Genomic DNA, 20,947 nt, shown 5'->3' on the forward strand with positions numbered 1-20,947 from the left:
AACATTTGACATTGCCTGGTAAGAGGCGACTCTTATTTATTGGACAATCTTTTTTTTGCCTAACGACCTTGCGATGGTTGCAAGCGTTCAATTATTAGTAACACTGTGCGACACCATGCAGATTGAACTACGGGAGTTAACCTGAAAAAAACAGACCATTAGCTATTCACAAGAAAATAAAAGATCGCCTAAATAAAGGCTTGCGGTACTGGACGGTACGGCAATAAATTTGTGGGAATTCACCAAATACCAAGGAGTAGTAGTTGAAAAAAATAAGTAGGGCACAAAATTTTCAGGAGCATACAAAAAAGCTAATAGTGTGGGATAGGGTGGTCCAAAAATGCATGTGAAAAAACAAAGTCGGAATTTTAATGCTCTCACTCCTAGGATTGTTCCATACGGAAAAAATATACCGCTGTTTTTTTTAATTTCGTAGAAATGGTATAGAATTTTTTGAAATTAATATTTTTCGTTCGGAAAACTTTGTTTATCTTTAGGAGACTGCCAGTAATAATACCCTGATGTTTATTACACCATTACCACGAAACAACTGAAAACATCTGATCATTCATTCTTTGCAATGGGGGATTATTTGCATAGAATTCTCATAGGGTTGGCGGGGTTCACCCGCTATATATTGATGACAAATGCAAAGCTGACAAGGAACATACGACCACCCCTAACTTTCCGGGAAACGACACGGTAGATACAGCAATAGCCACTTTTAAGAAGTTTGTTAAACATCACGCCATTGCAAAAAATTCAGGATTATTTCTAAAAAAAAAAAACGAAACGCTTACGGGCCCTTCCTAATGTGGAATCAGAACCTGTATTGACCTATGAGACATGTAGGACCGAATTGAATAAGTTATCAAATTGAAAAATAAATTACTAAATTACCAAATTTGATAAATAAAGAAAATAAATACGAATTTTGGTTAAAAATTACCAAAGCGGCAACGCTGCTGGGGCCATTCTCTTCCGCCAGTATGGCAAAGAGAGTGGTGGTGCAAGTGAAATAACCGGTCCGTATCTTAATTGTGCTTTCCTCGCCCGGAACTAATTTGTATCCTTGTAAAAGTATAGTACTCTGCAGATACGCTTTCTTATGGGTTTGCCAGATATAAAATATTTTTTGCGTCGCGGGGATGCCTTTCACTAGTAAGACACACAGAACTGGATGCCACAATGAAAACAATGCTGTTAGTAAAACGCTTCAATTTGATTGGCAAAATTTAATTTGTTCTATAAATTGTTGTTGTGTCGCATTGGCGCGCGTTAAAAGTAGAAAGATGGTCGATTTCTACCAGTTGCCTCAATGCAAGCATACCCAAGTGAAGTCTTCCATTCAAGAACACAGAGTTCAGTCTAATGTCAGTCAAAAGTATCCCTACGACGCGGAATAAATATTCTATCTGGTGTTACCTTTATTCTAACCGAACGTATGTAGTTAAAAAAGAAGCCTTACAAACTAAAATAAAGCGGATTTTTTTTATACTTACACAAAATACTTAATTAACTGCAAAAGTTGCGCCGTCGGCCTTGCGGTGGGATCTCGACTGACCAAACGGGAGGTGGCCTCCTGCAGTGGTACCGGTACACGCGGCAACATTTTCTGCACAGATTCTTCCAGCTGTGAAAAATGAATTATGTAAAAATAAGGTATTGAAATTTAACTGTAGTTTTTGCTTCATTAAATGCTAGAATATAATACAATGAAACAAATTTTAATTGAAAAGGAAAAAAAATAAGATTATCTTAAAAACGAGCCACACAAAAATTACCAAGAACGCCATACACGTGAATGCTTTCCTCTAAGTTTTTCTAACAAGCAAATGTTTGGAAAAAGATTCTTTCAAATTTGTTTCATTATCTCATATGTGCCTGCACACTTCTTTGCTGCTTATAAAAGAATCAGTTGTTCGGAAAAGATCTTTTCAACAGTTGCTGCCAGATTTAATCTTAAATGAAATACCAGGCATTAACGTAGCTAGATGATAGCCATTAATGTACTTAGTAATTTTTTATTTTTTCTATTTTAACATTTCAACAAAAAGAGCCTATCTACAACTATCAACCGACGTTTAATTAAAACTCAATAGCCATAGAAAAATTTAGGCAGCCAAATAAAAAACAAAGTACTTTTCATTTTACGCTTCCCTCAAAAATTTCAATCAAACACTCAGCGATACGATAAGCTTAATCTTCTGCCGCCTGCATTTGTACTTTTATTCATGCGTTCCATTCTTTATCAATGTCAATAGCACTTTGCACATAAACTTTCTACACTTGTGTTCACTTGAAATTTAAACTTGAGCCTCTTCAATGCTGAATTTCACTAGGATAGCATTCGGACCCTCCTTAAGCAAACAATTCAAGCTGACTAATCTTCAGAAACAACAAGAAAAAACAAAAAACAAAAAACAAACTACATAACGTACGTACTCGTGCCTAGTCAGTTTACAATTGTTTTCTCTCTTAGCTTTCGAAATCTCGCCTAGTTCGGTGACTTTAGTTGATGTATGTAGTCGTAGTAGTTAGTGTGAAAGATTTGTTTTTGCGTGAAAAAAATTGAGATGGGTTTTACAGAAACCATTGGCTGGAATTGAATAGAATTGTGGCTGGCCGAAAAAACCAAAAACATTTTTTCCAACCACTTAGGCACACGATTGCCATTTCCAATTTATTTTTCGGACCAAAAAATGGACCAATTTTTATTATTTACATCGGCAAATTGAGTGGAGTTAATTCCTCTTTGCCAATTCAGTTTTTATAACGATTTTTTTTTTATATGGCATCCAAAGTGCGTGCATTACAATTGTATATTATTAACATTATATTATTTAAAGTTTTAAATTATAATTTGTTTCTTAATTTCGTTTTTATTAATGCTAAATCAAAAAATTTGCGCTCAACTGCTGCGGAACTGTGTGGCAGAATAAAAATATTATGAGCTAAATCACACAATTGTCCAATCCAAAGGCCGCTTCACTAAATCCATTTTTAATCAAACTTACTTGATCCCAAAAACGTTCTACATTGGTACAGTTTTTGAAGTTACCTTCTCTCAGCCGCAATTTGCGAAATTGAAATTCAATTATGTCTGCATCATTTACCAATGCAGGAAATTGGTCGAGTAACGGCAAAATTGATACATCATTGTCAGAAAGAACTTTATGTAGTATAATAATTTCAAGATGTTTAATATCTTTTCGAATGAAATCGAATATTATTTTCTTGTGCTAAATGCTATGATTTAAGTTTTGCTACCTTTGCATATTTTTGCCAGCCACTTTAATATTGGTCACCGAGTAATTGAAATTAGCAAAAAAACGCGATATTTTTTGAAGCGTGCTTTGACAGATGATTAGCCATGCCATATTTGAAGATCAGTGGCAAGGCGTCTTTACACTTTTAGCAGCTGTTGCCAATCGGCCCTATGCGGAATATCGTCATCGTCGACGATCGTCAGCGCGTCAGTGGCTGACGATGGCCGTATCGTCACTTTTACTGACAATGACGATATTCAACATAGGGCGGAATATTCATCAATTAAATAGAAAAAATTGAAAACGCGAAACTATTCAGTGATCGGACTTCTACCACATTGTGGTAGATCTACCACCTTTTTGAGATCTACCACATCTACCACTCAAGGTCTGAAATCTACCACATATTCGCGTTTTTGATTATTTTTATTTTTGCTCGACATAATTTTCTTAATTATAAGAGCGGAAATTGTTCAACACTAAACACTATATAGTAACAAGAATGATATAATACAAGATTCCGCATTCCCGGCGACGATGAAATCTCTCATGTAAAAGTAAACAAAGCCGAATGGGAGGATAAACTTAACTGTAAAATAGTAAATTTTCTCAGTAATAAATTTTTCGACAGGAAACGTGGTTTATTGTGTTAAATTGCAAAATATATGATTTATAAAAAGAATTAATAGCGAAAATGTTAAAAAGCGGCAAATTTTTGTGAAATTATTAGCAAATTTAAGTGCACCAAAAGTTTCTGAGGCGTTGTTTACTTTTTTCCTTGAGAATTGTCAAAATCGGCAAATCCTAATTGGCTGTTTCCGGAACGTGCCACATTTGTTTGCTACTTCGTGATGTGATAAAAAGAAAAGCTGGCAGCACTCCGCAAGGTTGCAGAAATCTCTTAAACTATGTTCGAAAAATATCTTGATATGGAAGGAACTGCTTTACCCTGTCAAGGAAAAAATTGCCAAAACTCAACGCAATTTTTAGCAACTTCTATTTTGCACTTTATTATGCTAAAATTAAATATGTTTTAGAGTCTAATTAAAAAGTTTGCAATTTAGGTGAGACCTTGCATAATTTTTTAAATTTTTTTACAAAGTTTGATCCAAACCCAGAGATCTACCACATTTTTTTTAAATCTACCACATTTTTTTTCCAGATTCTACCACACAGAATTTTTTTGAAGTCCGATCACTGAAACTATTCCATGAAGTGAAAGGGTGATAATAACCTAACCAAAGGCTTGTGAAATGGACCATTTTAAAAAGAATTGGACCAATGGACCAATGGACCAAACGAACAGAAATGCACCAAATTTGCTCTCTTTAATTGTGCAGCTGGAGTGCCCTTTTTCACTAATTTGTAGCAAGACAAATAATTTTTATTTAAACATACTTTAGTCGCAATATAATTTAGTATGTGCTCCTCCTTAACAGACGACCCGAACGATGACAGGTGCAGCCACTTAAGTCTTTGAACCACTTCCAGTCCCATATCTGCATTAGAACCAATAATAGTTTTTGGTTTTTATTTAATTTTTTTCAACGGTAGACCACTGTGACTGCACTGCATTTTCAGCAACAATAATAGGCTCACTTTGTACATCAGCATCCAACGAAGCAGCAGTTTTGTTTATCTCGTTCGTTACATTCGCAGCCCCAGCATTGACATTATTGTTCCAAAGAACAGAACTAGTAATAGGGCGTGCGGCAGCAGCAGAAGTAACAGCAACAGAATTACCTAGCGCACAATGAGATTGAAGCAGCGCATTCTCCCCTTCGGTATCCAACGAACGCATGTGAGTGGTGAGAGCACTAACAGGTGTCGAATTCGCTACTGATTGCCCAACAGCAGTATTGGGCAAAATCAAAGTACCAGCAGCAGCATTAGTATTAACTGAAGACTTAGCAGAGGGGGCACTAGCACGCGAATTCGTTAATTTTGGCACTTTTGCAGTAACACTATCACTTGATTTAGATTTTGAGCGAGTACCATATGTGTTGTTGCTACTCAAAGCAGGCGAAACTGACAAAAAACACAACCGATAACTGTGACGAGTTTTAGTGTTTTTAGAGGAAACGCATATATAAGTTACGGAGGAATCCATGGTTTTGCGCCACGATACTACAGCAGCGTACGTGACGATTGGTCTGACTAAAACTATGTAAGTATATTCAGAATGCCATAGCCGCCCTCAGGCCCCAAGCCTTACTAAACCTTCTCCGACACTGACCGAAAACTTTCAGCGCTCGATTTACTTTCTGATCAATGTGAGTTTTTCATGTCAGCTTCGTATCCCCTAGATATTTCATATCCATGGAAAGACTAAGGTTTACGCCTCTAAGCACTGGAAGGTTGAGACCTTCCAATTTTGTTTTCCGAATAAACAAGACTATGCCACTCTGCAAATCCCTTATCATTTTCGTTCTTTTATATGACGCGACAGAATACACGACGTCTAACAAACATAAGAAGGCTTTGGGGACTTTGGGGAGAATCTATGGCCCTTTCCTGTACGAGCTTTTTAAAGCATGGACATGTGTAGTTAAGCGCATAAAAATAACAACGATTTCGATGGCTTGGGTATGTTGTGCGAATGGATGACGACGCTCTGATAAAAAAGTCCTTCGACTATGCATTGGTGTAGAACGAAAGTAAAGGCGCCCATGAACACAATGGAAGGACCAAGTGCAGAAGGACCTTTCCGCACTTGGGATGAACAACTGGCGGAAAACTGCAAAGGTGAGAAGCAACTGGCGAAGCTTTTTGGTCTCGGCCCAAACCGACAAACGGTTGTAATGCCAAATACAAAAGAAGAAGCAAATTATGGCAGAGATGTAGCCAAGAAAGTTCAGGCAGCGAAAAAAAGTGTTTAACCCTATACGTGCTTCGTTAGTCGATTCGACTAACAAAAATCGTGTTTCGCTTCGTACCTCTCTCTGAAGTCATTTACCATTTTGTTTATGTGTTAAACCGCTCGAATGATTTTACTTTTTATGTGAAGTATTGGTTGATATCTTCCAGGTATGTTTATTTGTTAAAGGTACTGGAAATGACAAATGGAGGCAAAAACTATGTGGGTGTATTTTATGTATTTCCACTAATGAATGACAGATGGCGCAAGTCAAGGGAAGGGGGGTATACGGTACAGAGGACAGACAAGGAGTTTTAGTTCGGATTGAAGTTCCACTCTACGAGGGTTATGCTTTCGATGCGTTCTCCTTGTATAAAAAAAACATGCGTACGTACACATTTTGATTGCATTTAATATGGATCTGTTTCTTTTTTAGTAATCTACATATCATACACCGACTTCAAAAGGGTCACAACTCAAAATTACACATTTGTAAGAAAATGCGAAAAATTATTTCTTAGCACATGATAATCATATGGACAAGGGAGTCTTTACCTTAGTTTTTTTAACAAATTATAACAAAGATTTGCTCCTGCTTTGCTGAAAGGTAAATAAAAGCTCTATGTACATTTTTAGCGCTTAATTTCAAAAATGCTAAATTTTGAGTTGTGCCTCTTTTGAATACGGTATCCGATATGTATATACTTATTATATATTTTACATATATCTTACAAAGATACATTATGTGGTATTCCGAGAAATATTATTTTTTTATTTGAACACTTATGCCGAGAGAAAATTTTGGGTGAATTTTTTTTTTCGGTCACCCAATTATTTATTTAAATCCTTTTTTCGACGGAAAGGTCTCGATCAGGATTTTAATTCGCCCTAAAATGGTGTTTATGCACTCAGTTTCTACTGGAATTTTTGAAATAATTTCATATACATGATTTTATATGAGTCTTGCTAAATAGAATGCGGGGAAAGTAGTAAAGCAAAATCATGGGAAACTCTCAATTTTTGCGCGCTTTGGCAATCAGCTGTTTACATGTATCTTTTCTCGCGCACTTGCATTTGCATTGAAAGACAAAAATAAGGTAAATATGAATTAATAATGCATATTATTATATTGTTATCTATTTTACACAGGTCAAATATAGAGGAAAAGGAGAACGCAGAAGCCGTCAAAGCTTTTATTGTAGTATACCTTTCATGCGTTATCAAAGTTCGTACTGTCAAGCAAAGCGAGGAAGGTCGTATGTAAACGGCCCTTAACTGTTATGCTTTATGTCAAAGAAGTTGATAAATAATCGTTATTTTTAGTCGATCCAAAATAAGATTCAAATTTGACTTTTGGTCGAAAACATAATAGTCAAATTTGAACTTTTACTTTTGATAATTTGTCAACTCCTAACTGTTTAAGATTGAAAAAAAACACTGGAAAAATGCAGATAAAAAAAAAAAAAAAAAAATCATTTAAGATTAATATTCCTAAGAAAACATTTGCATACCTGTTGGCATTATATTAATAAATTTCCTCAACAGTGGCATCTAAAAAATGACAAGTAAATTTTTTCTTAATTTGATTCTTGATTTATGATAAATTAGCTCTGATCCAATACTTTTCGTCTAAAATCCTGTAAAAAGGTCAAACAGCGAAATTACTCTCTGAAGTGAGAGTAAAAAATGAGTAACAACCAAAAAGTACGGGAACAAAAAACGAATTTTTAGGGCCGGTTGCTCAAAGCCTCGTCGACACTAATCTTCGGTTAAACATCGTTATCGACGTTACCGACATCGTGTTATATTCATGGATTCGAAGACGTCGATAATGATGTTAACCAAAGATTAGTGTCAACCAGGCTTTGAGCAACCGGCCCTTACGGTAAAAACGTCAAACAGCCGATCGCTTGACACTTTTCATTATTTCACCAGAAGAAAAGGTTCGGGTAAAACTTCATTCTCTATACAACTCTCAAAAAATCGCTCTCATTTGCAGGAGTTTGGAGTACGGGAATATTTTTCCTGTAACTTCCTGCAATACGTGTAAAAACCTGTAAGTTCATGGAGTACTGGATCAGAGCTATTATCTCATTTCTATTTAATTTATTGATAGATTTTACAAGGCGAAATAACTTTATTTTAGCACGCTTTGCTTATAAATTACGAATGTGATAATGTGAACATGCTTTAACAAGCAACACGCAAATTCACTTCGTCTGACTTTTTGAATTTAAACTTTGAAAATAACTGTTATTTTCAATAACTGGTCTTGCATAGTTCACCTGTAGTCGGGGTTGATACCTAGTACGTACATCGAAAAAGTGGCTACCCCGAATCTCAACTGTGTGGCAGACGGCTACCAAGATTTAAATGCTTAGTTAATAGCACAAGTTGTTATGGCTGCCGCAAACACGAAGCGCGATATAACGAGCTGGTTTAAATGACGGGTAGGTATTACAGCCCACCCGTTAGTTTTTTTTTTTCAATGCAGGCGTTGAGTTTTGAACTTTTAATTGCTACTTCATGCTACTCTTTACGTTTTTTGTGTGTTTGAATAAATAAAGTTAGAAATCTAATTAGGCTTTGAAGAAAACTGTTGCTTACAATTGTTGCTGAGTGACAGACAGCATGGCTGCCGTTAAGGTGAGTGCTGTCTGCTGCAGTGATTTACGGAAAATGGCAGATGAAAAGGTGTGAAATTGCGTGGACAAGGATATACAAATAAATGTATGGAAAATATCTAGTTGCCTTGTGAATAGATATCATCAAAGTAGATTAAAGAAAAACAATAAAATTAACAACTAAAGCAAGTTTGATGAAACAAAATAAATCGCATTAAAACAAACCTAAATACATAAACTCATCTCGTGTTGCATTTAAATACTTGCTCTTGAAATACGTATGTACTTACGTTTTTGAGCAAATATGTATGCAACACATCGTAAATATTTAAAAAAATATGTATAGTAAATTACTTACCGTTTCCAATTGCTTCATATAATTCGAAACTATATTACCGGCTTGTATAAGCGGTCGACCACTGTTGAATACAGCACAAATTACTAAACCCAATGAAAACATATCACTAAGTAGGCTGCCCTTCGAAGTTAATTGAGTCTCGGGAGCTGCAAAAGCGCAAGAGCAATGTATAAATAAATTTAAAATGGAAGTGTGTACAATGTGCATTTATTAAGGATCAATTTGCTATTTGGCCTTATTTGGCAAGAAAAAATTTTAAAAGTACATTAGACTTGGTCGATTAAGTTATTTTGCGATATTGTACGAACGATATCGCCGATGTTTTTGCAAAATCGCCCATCGCCCAGTTGCAAAGCCGCCTAAATCGCTATTGTGCCAAAAATGAGCAAATGATAGAAATGGTAAAATCGTTATTAAAACAACAGATTTGTAAAATAATAGTTAGAGAATATACCGCCTACACTCAGAAAAGAGTCAGCTAAATATATTTCCCTTACCACAATATTTGGTAACTGTAACCAAATCGTGTACCTATAACCAAATCCCGTGTTGAGAAAAAACATAATTAGTTGTTGTAACTAAACTCTTTTCTCAGTGTATCAACGCAATGCCTTCAAAGAAACCCCGGTTTTACGCTCTCCTGTAAAGTTTGAGTACCGTAAGATAGGCGGTTATGCAATTGGTCGATGGGTGGTTTTGCAAAAACATCGACGATATAGTACATATATATGTATCACACCTGTCTACTTATCAGGTTATCTGGTTATGTCGTTATACTTTTTATTAACCTTACAATAATAAAATACATTATGGAATAATAATTTTTTACCAGATTACCGGGTAACCAAGCAAGCGTGAACACCCACATTATGTTGTATTTGCTTCAAACAAATAACAATTTGCTATGAAATACAAACTGAGTCATATCTTTAGCCAGTGAAATTGATTCCAAGTGTCAACAATTTGAAGGTTATTAAGGTTTAGTACACAACTTAGGTTATGTTAGTTTATGCTGGCTGCCTACAAAAGAACTCACATAGCCGAAGATACATAATGTCCATAATATTGCCACATAAGTTTACGACCCACAAATGTAATACTGAAGAACATTTCGTTTCTTTGGCGTCTTTTTAGACACTTTCGGCCTTTGTGATAGTTAAATTTCACGGTTACACTTCCTAGGAAACAATACCCTGTTAGCAATGCCAAAGAGAACGCTCTCTTTGGCTAGCTCGTTAGCTTCTTCAGCACTTTCTTTGCAATGAAAAGACCTCAAGGAGTACCAATTAATTCCGAAAATTGGCCATTTTCTAGTTTTTTTAAGGGTCCCGAAGACGTTTTAGCCTTCCTTTTAGTCGCTGTCTTCATATGCGTATACATAGTACGTTTCGAATTCACTTTCATATTCGCTTTAGGCGCTGTTTTCCTATTCGTATTCGTACCTTCGTCGTCGTATTCGTATTCATTGTAGTGCGGTCTTTGTATTCGTTTTCGCAATCATCTTCGTATTCATCCTCTTCTTCGTATTTATCTTCATATTCGTACTTGCCTTCGTATCCGAATTCATCTTGCTATTCATTTTCACATTTGTGCTTCCATTTGTCTTTGGTTGGTCTATCTATTCATATTCAACCTCGCTTCCAACCCCATATTCCTCTTCGTATTCGTGTTCATACTTATTTTCGTTTTTATATTTGTATTCGTAACACCTTCGTATGTGTCTTCGTTTTCATCTCCTTATTCGTATTGGTCTTCGGATATTCTTCAGATTCGTGTTCGTATTCGTCTCCATATACCTTTTGCTACTCGTGTTAGTATTGGTCTTGGCCTTCGTATTTGTTTTCATATTGGTAGTTGTCTTCGTATTCCCTTCTTCGTGTTCAAAACCAAAAATATTAAGCAGAATAAAGTGCAAAATTTATAGATCGTTAGCATACCAAATAAAAGTCAAATCGACCGCATAAAATGTATGCAACCAGGCACCGGCTGGTGTGAGACCTCAGATAGGTATACATACACTTTCTGGCGCCAAACCGGCTGTCGGTTAACCGGCAACTGAAGCGTGTGAAACAGCATTAAGGGTAAGTACAATGGGCTGTTTTCAGCACACGTTTTTTGTGCCTGGTTCCGACCAAAAAGGGTAACCCTACAGTACAGTACATTTTTTAACAAAACAACCAAATCTCTTTCGGAAACTCTGAATTTATACCGACCAGTCGCAAGTATTCTGTCACTTAAGGATAAATGATCGGACTGTTACACTTAAAATTAATAATATTTTTTGCGGAAAAATATTGAGATTTACGTGAGCTGGACCGATTTTAAAATACCTCCAAAAATATAGTTTTTTTTATAAACACTTTTATAACAATAATAACACTTTTATGGTAAAGATAAATTAGCAACAGTATCTATAATACTTACCCATAAAATCCAAATTTGGTTGAGCCATTTTTGAAACCCTGTTACTCCAGGGTTGACAAGGAACTAACTCATTTACATCAGTCTCATTCATTCTTTCTGTAACAATGCAAAAATTTAAAAATACGTACATATATAAAATAAACTGCACAAATTCAATTTTAGTTGCAAATAATTTTAACATCAAATAAAAATAGATTTCTAAATTAGACGAAATTTTATCAAACTCGAATTAAATTTACATACATGAGAAATAGGAGGGTCGCTCGTATTGCCGTAAACTAGAGCATATGGCATTGTCGATATTAACGTTCGAGTACCTCTCGTTTCTGTTTTGGATAAGTTCTGCTTTTTTTAATTTGTCTGAGAAGAACTTATTCTGTTTTAATCTATGGAAAACTTGAGGTGGAAATTTTCTTGTTTTACACATCGTTTTCCCAAATACTATGACTTAAGGTACCTTATTTATAATAGATTACTACCAGCACACATTGGTCTAAAATTGGGCCCTTTGAGATACCACCGAGCTCTCCCAACGCCTACTCCCCATTGGAGCAATTCGTATAGTCAACGAATTTCAGCGGTTACCGTTTTCTGGGGTTAGATTGTTTAAAAATTCTGCGCCCAAAAAATTTGGGTGGTCTAATGCATGTTAAGCACTCTCACAACAGTTCTCTCAGCAGTACTAACTGCTCTGTGTGTCCGCCTATATGAATGTGGCCTGTAAATAGGCTCATAGCAGACGATACTTCCCTTCTTTTAAAGCTCTTCTATGTAGTAACAAGAACTTGGTTGTGTTGCGGGTACTAGCATATTCCCACTTCGTACGCGCTTGTTTTAGGACTTGTAACACAATCATTAATTTACAGGAAATGTGCGGCATGCTGTACCTCTTTCAGGCCGGTAAGAGTGGTGTGGAAGTACCCTCTCTAGCAAGCTCGTCTCCTTTCACGTTCCCTGATATGTTTCACAGTCCTGGTACCCATAACAGATACGGAATCAATTGCCTTTATGCCAGCCTGACTATCGAAGATATAAATTGGTTTTACCTGCCATTTGACATTAGCTTCTAGTTAGTATAGTGTTGAAAATAACTACAATGGTCTGGAAGATGAAATTACGCCATAATTCTGTGTTGATCAACGTATAATCTTTCGCCTACTTTGTTATCTAGCTTGATACCATCAGTATAAAATCGATTTTGATTCGTGTTCTTTTGGCATCTTGTGTTTTCTACCACTAGTATCCTCAGTGTGTGAGCAAAGCACTTGCGTGCCATTCGAGATATCTGGGCTCTAAACCTCGGGCAGCGGCATGCTTTCATATCTTTGCAACATCGTCAACTTTTTTCTATTCAATTGACTACTGCAGTGGAGTTCTGACAATCGCTACTGTAAATTTTCGTCGCTAAAATGAAATGAGTAGGACCTAAAAGTATAGAACNAAGTGTGAGCAAAGCACTTGCGTGCCATTCGAGATATCTGGGCTCTAAACCTCGGGCAGCGAATTTCTCTTTACTAAAATTTTTTGAGGGCGCCCATGCTTTCATATCTTTGCAACATCGTCAACTTTTTTCTATTCAATTGACTACTGCAGTGGAGTTCTGACAATCGCTACGGTAAATTTTCGTCGCTAAAATGAAATGAGTAGGACCTAAAAGTATAGAACATGGAAGAGTAACACATGCGATGCGTAATCAGCCAAATCTGGCAGTGTGGCGGGCATGCATCTAGATGTTGCGTATTGTTAGTGGCATCTGCTATTCTTTTGGAGATTTTTGGCAATCAAAATTGGCGACAGCACATGTTGGAATCCGGCTGCTGAGCGCCAAATGGCACCTATGATACAATCTTTTTCATTTCAAAAGTTGTGTCTGCAAATATAGTCGTGTTTTGATAGGTGGTAATCCTTTATATATCACTCAGGCGAAACTTTGCTTGTCCTCTTTCACTATAAAATATTTCCGCAAGCAGCAGGCAATGCCACTTTTTTACTGGAATTCACCGAGGCTGTACCAGAAAATATATATGGCTTATGCAGTTTCTAACTTTCGGCTTTGACCTTGTAACCCTCCTGCAATGATTGGGTCAAAATTACCCAATTTTCATGAAAAAATTCTTTAGTTACAGAGTTAGGTAAAGCTGCTGCGTTGTTTATTCGTTAAAAGCATAATCAGCTATGGTTTTTCAAAAAATAAAAATTTTTTATTTCATTTTGTTTTCAAGAAGGCGACATAGTTTTTCCATACACCCACAGTATTTCTGGGTCATTTTGACCCACATTATTATTTAGTATTTAAGGGAAACTTTGAATCGGTAAGCATACAGCTCTTGCCGATAAAGTGTCTGCATGTGATAAATAAAATATTAATTGAATTAAAATTGAAAAACCGTTTTTTTCTTAAAATTTACTAATTTGTGTCATTGGGTCAAATTTACCCAAAACATTATAATAACGGGTTTATTCAAAACACTGCAGAAGGGTTAAATGGGAAAAGAATCTTCTTCGGTCTCCATTGTGTTCACCTCAGAAGCTCGGAGCCCACCTTACGCTCGGAGTCGGCGTAAAACTGTAGGGCCCTGCGCTTTGTGTGACAACATCAAGGCGCACGCCATAAATCGGAGGAGAAGCTCGGCCGAACACAAACATATGTGTAAGCGCCAATCTATTGTTATTGTTATTAAACTGTTGTGACTAGCTCCAGAAGCTCTTGAAAAAAAAAACTCTGCAAAATTACGCAGAAAAAAATTTTCAAAAAAGGCGAAAAAGTTTAATGTTTAAAAAATGTAAACTGTTTTCAATAGTTTTAGAATTCCTGAAAAGGAAAAAAAAGTTCTGCAAAATTACACTAAAAAGAATTTTTCAAAAAAGATGAAAAGGTTTTATGTTTGAAAAAAAAAATTAAGTAGTCAGAACAGCTTTTCAACAGTTCTAGAGTTCCTGAAAGGGAAAACAATTCTGAAAAAATACGCGGAAAAAAATTGTTCCAAAAAGGCAAAAAAGTTTAATGTTTGAAAGGAAAACGGTCTTGCAAAATTACGCCGAAAAAAAATTTCAAAAAAGGCGAAAGTTTAATGTTAAAAAATAAAATAAGACTGTTCTGAGTAGCTCTCCAATAGTTTTAGAGGAAAAGGGAAAAAATCTCTGCAAAATTACGTCGATAAAAAACATTATTCTGCGTCATTCCGTACGCTATCTGCACGGATATCAAACTTCACATCACATATCTGTATCTACATACATCGATAAAATTTCTGTGGATTTGAAAAACATCCCGCAATAGAATGGTGAAATACATTTCAGTTTAGTAAAATATATCGCATGCTCCGAGACATATACATACATACTACATCCTATAGCATGACGACATTAAAATTAAAATCATATGCATATCATAAATCCAATAAATTTTATTCCAAATGAATAAAAGACTTACCAATAAATTCTAAGCCAGCCAGCTTCCAGGTACCACGCTTGGTAACTAATATCGATGATGGACATACATTTCGATGAATAACGTGGCCCGAATAGTGTAAATAGGATAAAGCCTCCACAAGCTGCATGTATTTGAAGAAGAAAGAACAAATACACAAATACATACATATACAAATGTTTATTTAAGCACTTTGTTATTTAGATGCAGTGAATTAAAAAAAATAATACGAAATGTACAGTTCATTGGATTGAAAATTGCGTTCTTCTCAAAAAAGTTTTTTTTTTAATTTAATTTGTTTGTCGGAAATTATTCATCTCAATTGCATTTAACTTTGTTTGTAATTAATTTGTACTCATATTAACTGTATAATGTAATAAGTCAAGTGGAAAACTTAATACCTTTGAGTTTTGCAATAAGATTGTGTTGTTATGAAAGGCAGAAAATATGCCTTGTATGAATTTACATATGTGTAAAATGCAGATATTCTCTAGAATATTTATCTTTGGAATTTGATTTTATACAAAATTAATTCTAAGGCAAGCATTGAGTGCAAATAGCTAATTTCAGGAAATCACCCAAAGTTTTGCGTTACAAATAAATATCAGAGTGTAAAATTTAAAATGTACTATCGAAATGATGTACTTCGTTTTACAGATCTTTGGTCCTGTCAAGTAATTCACGAAATCGTATTAGGAGTTCTTGTCACGCTGCATAGGGGGAAATGAGAGGACTTAATTAAATCCGTCGAAATTTGCAAGATTAAAAGTAACATAAGGAGTTTTTCCTACATATTATTTGCACTAGGGATGCCAAAATATGAGGAAAATTGTGATCCCGGGATTTCGGGATATTTTTTCAGTAATCCCGTCATTGAGTCATAATATTTATGAATATGAGGAAGAATTCAATATCTGAAAGCATTTAAACATACCATGAAATTAAACTATATAAAATTTACGATAAATTTTGAGGGTGTCAATCGGACCTTAGATTCGTATTCACCTTGTCGAAATACATGTCGGTAGTTGGGTCTGGTGAGAAGCACAAAACTCTTTTTTTTTTGTGCCGCTGTTGGTATTATTGCACTTAAAATGTGTACGTAAGAGCAGCAGAGTATTTAAAGTGGAGTCTTCTAACCATGACCTGCGCTTGTTACATACAAAACCTGCTCATAAAAAACATCTTTCGGCCTCAACACTTTTAGGCTCAACTGTAAAAAGGTAATCAAAAGCAGAGTTGTTCCGAATATTCGCATTCGCAACCGCGGAGCTTCCGCATTAATTTTAACATTCGCATTCGCAATAGTCAATGCGAAGCTTTTTAATGACGACGCAGGTGGAGAGATTGATGAAGAACAGCTCATCGGGGGATAGGCCGTCTGAAGAATTGCTCGGGCGTTATCTGTGTGGCTTCAGGCCTAACTTTTTCATCGATTTCAAATTCGGTTGGCTGTAAAAAAAATAAGCAGCCTCTACGAAGCCATGTCATGATTTGGAATTCTCGCAAAACTAATACGGCTATGCAGAGTCTTGTTGAGGACAACTGTCAGCTCCGTCTAAATTGGGTAGGACCTTTTTGGCGCCGTACTAGACCAAACGAGACTACTCATTTCCAGGCGAATTTTTTAATCTGAAACATAATAAGAGTTCCCCGTCTAAGAGAGCAGCACCTTTTGTAGCAGAAGCACGATCATCGGCCTCATCACTAGGCCCAGCTACGCAGCTAAAGCGGTTTGGCGAGCGGTTTGAACGATGACAAGGCAAAATATCTTTGCGTATTGGAAGCATTACCGCCATCAATAGTATCAGCGTAGAGATCAGATTAAAAAGAAGAGCCCCTTAAAATTATGCCCGTGCTTTTATACGGCGCAAAAATTTCGACTATGTGGAACAAAGGGTCATTTTAGAGATCCATTCACAACACAACGTAGAAGATGGAATGATGACATGTCGACAAACCCGTTAACCAGAGAAAGATATGCTTAATGTACATTTATTTAGGTATAAATGACTAAAATTATATAGTATGTATTTGTATGTATGCAATTCATTTAAAAAAAGTAAGTGCGCCTGGGCCACACTGGAGAAGTGAAACTTACGTTACATGTCGTCACCTGATATGCAAAAAGACGCAACAACATCGTCAATTAAATGAAAAAAGTCATGGCTAATATTTTAATTATTTTTTTTTTCATAAAATTATGCGGCGAGCTGTAATTTGATGAAATCCATCGCATAAATCAAAAAGTGAGTTTTGAACTTTTTATTAGATATGACTTTTTGCATTTCAACGATGATGTTTGTTACGCCTTTTTGCATTTCAGGTGACGATATGTTTCTATTTTGTCTCATAACCAATATACATATATATGTGCATATATAACCAATATACTTACATATGTGCATATATCTGCTTTTGTTTAAGGTTATATTTTTGTCTTTTTTCTATCTAGATCCCTACCTCTAACCATGTTTGTTCTAATTACATTTATGATATTCTGCTTTCCTTCATCTTTATACTCTATCGATAACAACTCTAACGACAAAAACCGATAAAAATATTGATAACAAAATCGACGACAAATTCGATAAAAATTTCGATAGCAAAATCGATAATAATAATGGTAGCAAAATCCATTAGAAAATTCATAAAAATATCGACAACAAAATCTATAGAAATGGATAACAAAATCTATAAAAATATCGATAAATAATCGCTAACAAAATCGATAACAAAAGTCGATTAGAATATCGATAAAAATATAGATAACAAAACCGATAACAAACTTGATAAAAAACATCGATATCGAAACCGATAAATAATCAAAAAATAATCGATAAAAATATCGAAAAGAAAATCGATAAATAATCGATAACAAAATCGATTAACAATCGTTAAAAAAATCGATAACATATCGATAAAATCGATGGCAAGTTTAATAAAAATTTCGATTGCAAAATCTGTAATACCATTGGTACCAAAATCAATTAGCAAATCGATAAAAATATCTATAACAAAATTAATAAAAATATATAACAAAATCGATTACAAAATCGCTAAACATATCGATAACAAAATCGATAAATAATCGACAACAAAATCGATAAATAATCGATACAAAAATCCATAACAATATCGATAACAAAACCAATAAAATATCGGTTATTATATCGATAAGTCCCGAGAATCCCGAAAATCTCCAAAATCCCAAATTTGTTACCAGATTGAGTCTGTGTCTCTATCTATATCCTTTTCTCTATAATTGCCGTTATTTTAATCTTTCTTTCTCTGTCTTCATCTTTACTTTTATCGGTGCCCTCATCCTCATCTTTTTCTTTATATTTATCTTTGTTTTTACTTTTGTATTTATCATTTTCTTCTTCTACATATTCCCCTTCACCTTTGCATTTATATAAGTAAAGTGTTTATATTTACCTTGTTCTTCATTTATAACTTTATTTTTACGCATCTTTGTTTTTGTTTTTATTTTTACATTTGCCTTTATCTATGTACGTACTCATCTTTACTTTCATTCTTGTATTGGTCTTTTGCTAAGTGTTATTCTTTATCCCTTTATTAGCATTTTTTTATTAAATTAATAACATACATTCAAGAAGGACTTGTTTCCGTCCCAACCATTTCCGTTGCACTATTTCCGCTCCACGATTTCCGTGTGCAATTTCCGTTGAATTTGCCAATTTACTCCCAACCNTTTTTTTATTAAATTAATAACATACATTCAAGAAGAACTTGTTTCCGTCCCAACCATTTCCGTTGCACTATTTCCGCTCCACGATTTCCGTGTGCAATTTCCGTTGAATTTTCCAATTTACTCCCAACCAACANTCCGCCAAAGAAGTTTCACTTCAAAAAAGCTCTTCCCTTAAACGAATTAAATTTTCAGCTGGCATTATAACTTCACACAAACACCTTAATAAATGCACATAACTTTAAGCAAAAATAAATATCTGTTGATGATTTTCCAAACAGATTCTTAAATTTATTTTTACTTTATATTTAAGTGGAAATTTTGCTCTTAACCGTGACTAATAAATTAAACCGACTGCATAAGAGNTCCGCCAAAGAAGTTTCGCTTCAAAAAAGCTCTTCCCTTAAACGAATTAAATTTTCAGCTGGCATTATAACTTCACACAAACACATTAATTTAATGCACATAACTTTAAGCAAAAATAAATATCTGTTGATGATTTTCCAAACAGATTCTTAAATTTATTTTTACTTTATATTTAAGTTGAAATTTTGCTCTTAACCGTGACTAATAAATTAAACCGACTGCATAAGAGTAACAGTATGAAATTAATTGGTTTTCAATTTCTCATACATACATATGTAATACCTAAATATGTATGTGCTTACACATAGTTATGACTTTTATATGGGCTTAAGACAATTTTTTTAGCTAGCAGACCTACATACATGCATATATAAATAAGAATGTATGTATATACACATACTTACTTACCNGCTTACACATAGTTATGACTTTTATATGGGTTTATGACAATTTTTTTAGCTAGCAGACCTACCTACATGCATATATAAATAAGAATGTATGTATATACACATACTTACTTACCTGTAGAAAACCATATTTCAATTCGATATCCAAAAAATTATACTCCTTCGCATGTGCTGGCCTTTGCGGTATTGCTGTATTTTGTTGTTGACTGCTCTGTGTGCCAGTGCCGCCTGTATTCGATGGCATAGCAATATTTTCATAAGTTTTTGTTTCCTATAAAGACATACAAAAATAATTGAAAATTATAACTATATTCCACTAAAGAAAAGCAAACCAAAATAATAAAATGTCCAAGAAAAATGTACATACATTTATGTAGGTACAATATTTATGCATATGTACTAGGGTGTTCGATTATTCGCCTTATTTCAAAAACCGGTTTTTAAGTTATTCAAAAATGGCCATTCGAAAAAAACCTGGTTCTCTATTTTTCTCTATTTGCAAATTAAGAAAAAAACCAAATAAACCGGTTTTATTTTTCATATTTTCTCTCCACTAACATTTACTTTTAGTCAGAAGTCACAACTATAATATGTATAATCTAAAAGTGGTTATAGCATTAATTTAGAAGTCTTTAAGACAAAATAAGTTTGAAGTATTTTGAATTACAAGTAAAGCAGAAACACTCAGTGGGGTTCACCGATCTTAACAAGAATAGATCGCTAAAATAGCGGTCATAACATTGACATTACCGACTGCCTTGGAAACGATAATACGCCATCCGCTGACCGACTAGTAAAGACAGGCCATTCGTCGGAGAGCTCGAGTTGCTGTGTGAGGGTCGCGTTACTTTGACACAACTCCATTCAGGATATTGTATCAGGTTAAACTGTACATTGAAATTTGAATAATATGCCCCGACGATATTAACCACCTCTTCATATACCCACTCACAGCAGCTCATCTAACATCTTTCTCGCTACGGCCGAAACAGCTCGAATCGAGCTTTTTCCTGAGCCTGCCGTTAGATAAGGATGAAGACAACATGTAATCGATTCATTGAGTAGTAAGCTACTGCGAATATTATTTTCTTTTTTTAGCCCATTAATAGAAACGGTATATTAACAGGTTAATTTAATTTAATTTTTTTTATTTATTTTTGAAGTTTTTTTACATACATCTTTATGTATAGAAAGTAGTATACTGTTTGCGCGATGAAGGCAATTTCGAAACAGAAATCTTCCAAATTTTCGTTATAGAATTCTCAAATATCACTTATTAAATCAAATATCAAATATCGCCTATTTTTAGAAGCGTAAAGTGGCCAGAAGTCACTACGGGGAGGTGGCAGGTGGTAGGTAAGTAGGTAACGATATGTTTGTATATAAATACTGACTACATACTTTCATATACTACATTAGAATGTTTCACATAAAACAACTATTTCTTTCTTTCGGTCCCATAAAAAAATAATAATTGTGGAAAATTTCCGCCCTTATCTT

The 20,947-nt window shown here is 34.8% G+C and overlaps 1 protein-coding gene across 1 annotated transcript in view; it reads right to left on the reverse strand.

The window, feature by feature from the left end:
- Positions 1 to 20,947, reverse strand: part of bma (SCY1-like protein bma) — a gene marked incomplete at its 5' end in the record, with an annotated part of 63,179 nt that overhangs the window by 37,722 nt on the left and 4,510 nt on the right. The window contains 5 exons of the mRNA XM_017622481.1: positions 1,503 to 1,633; positions 9,109 to 9,254; positions 11,533 to 11,628; positions 14,966 to 15,086; positions 19,563 to 19,718. Of these exons, the coding sequence (XP_017477970.1) occupies positions 1,503 to 1,633; positions 9,109 to 9,254; positions 11,533 to 11,628; positions 14,966 to 15,086; positions 19,563 to 19,718 (650 nt within the window). The remainder of the gene's footprint in view (positions 1 to 1,502; positions 1,634 to 9,108; positions 9,255 to 11,532; positions 11,629 to 14,965; positions 15,087 to 19,562; positions 19,719 to 20,947) is intronic.

This window comes from Rhagoletis zephyria, unplaced genomic scaffold (genome assembly GCF_001687245.7).
Source record: "Rhagoletis zephyria isolate East Lansing unplaced genomic scaffold, Rhagoletis_zephyria_1.1 Rzeph_scaffold_02815, whole genome shotgun sequence".
Lineage (NCBI taxonomy): Eukaryota > Metazoa > Arthropoda > Insecta > Diptera > Tephritidae > Rhagoletis > Rhagoletis zephyria.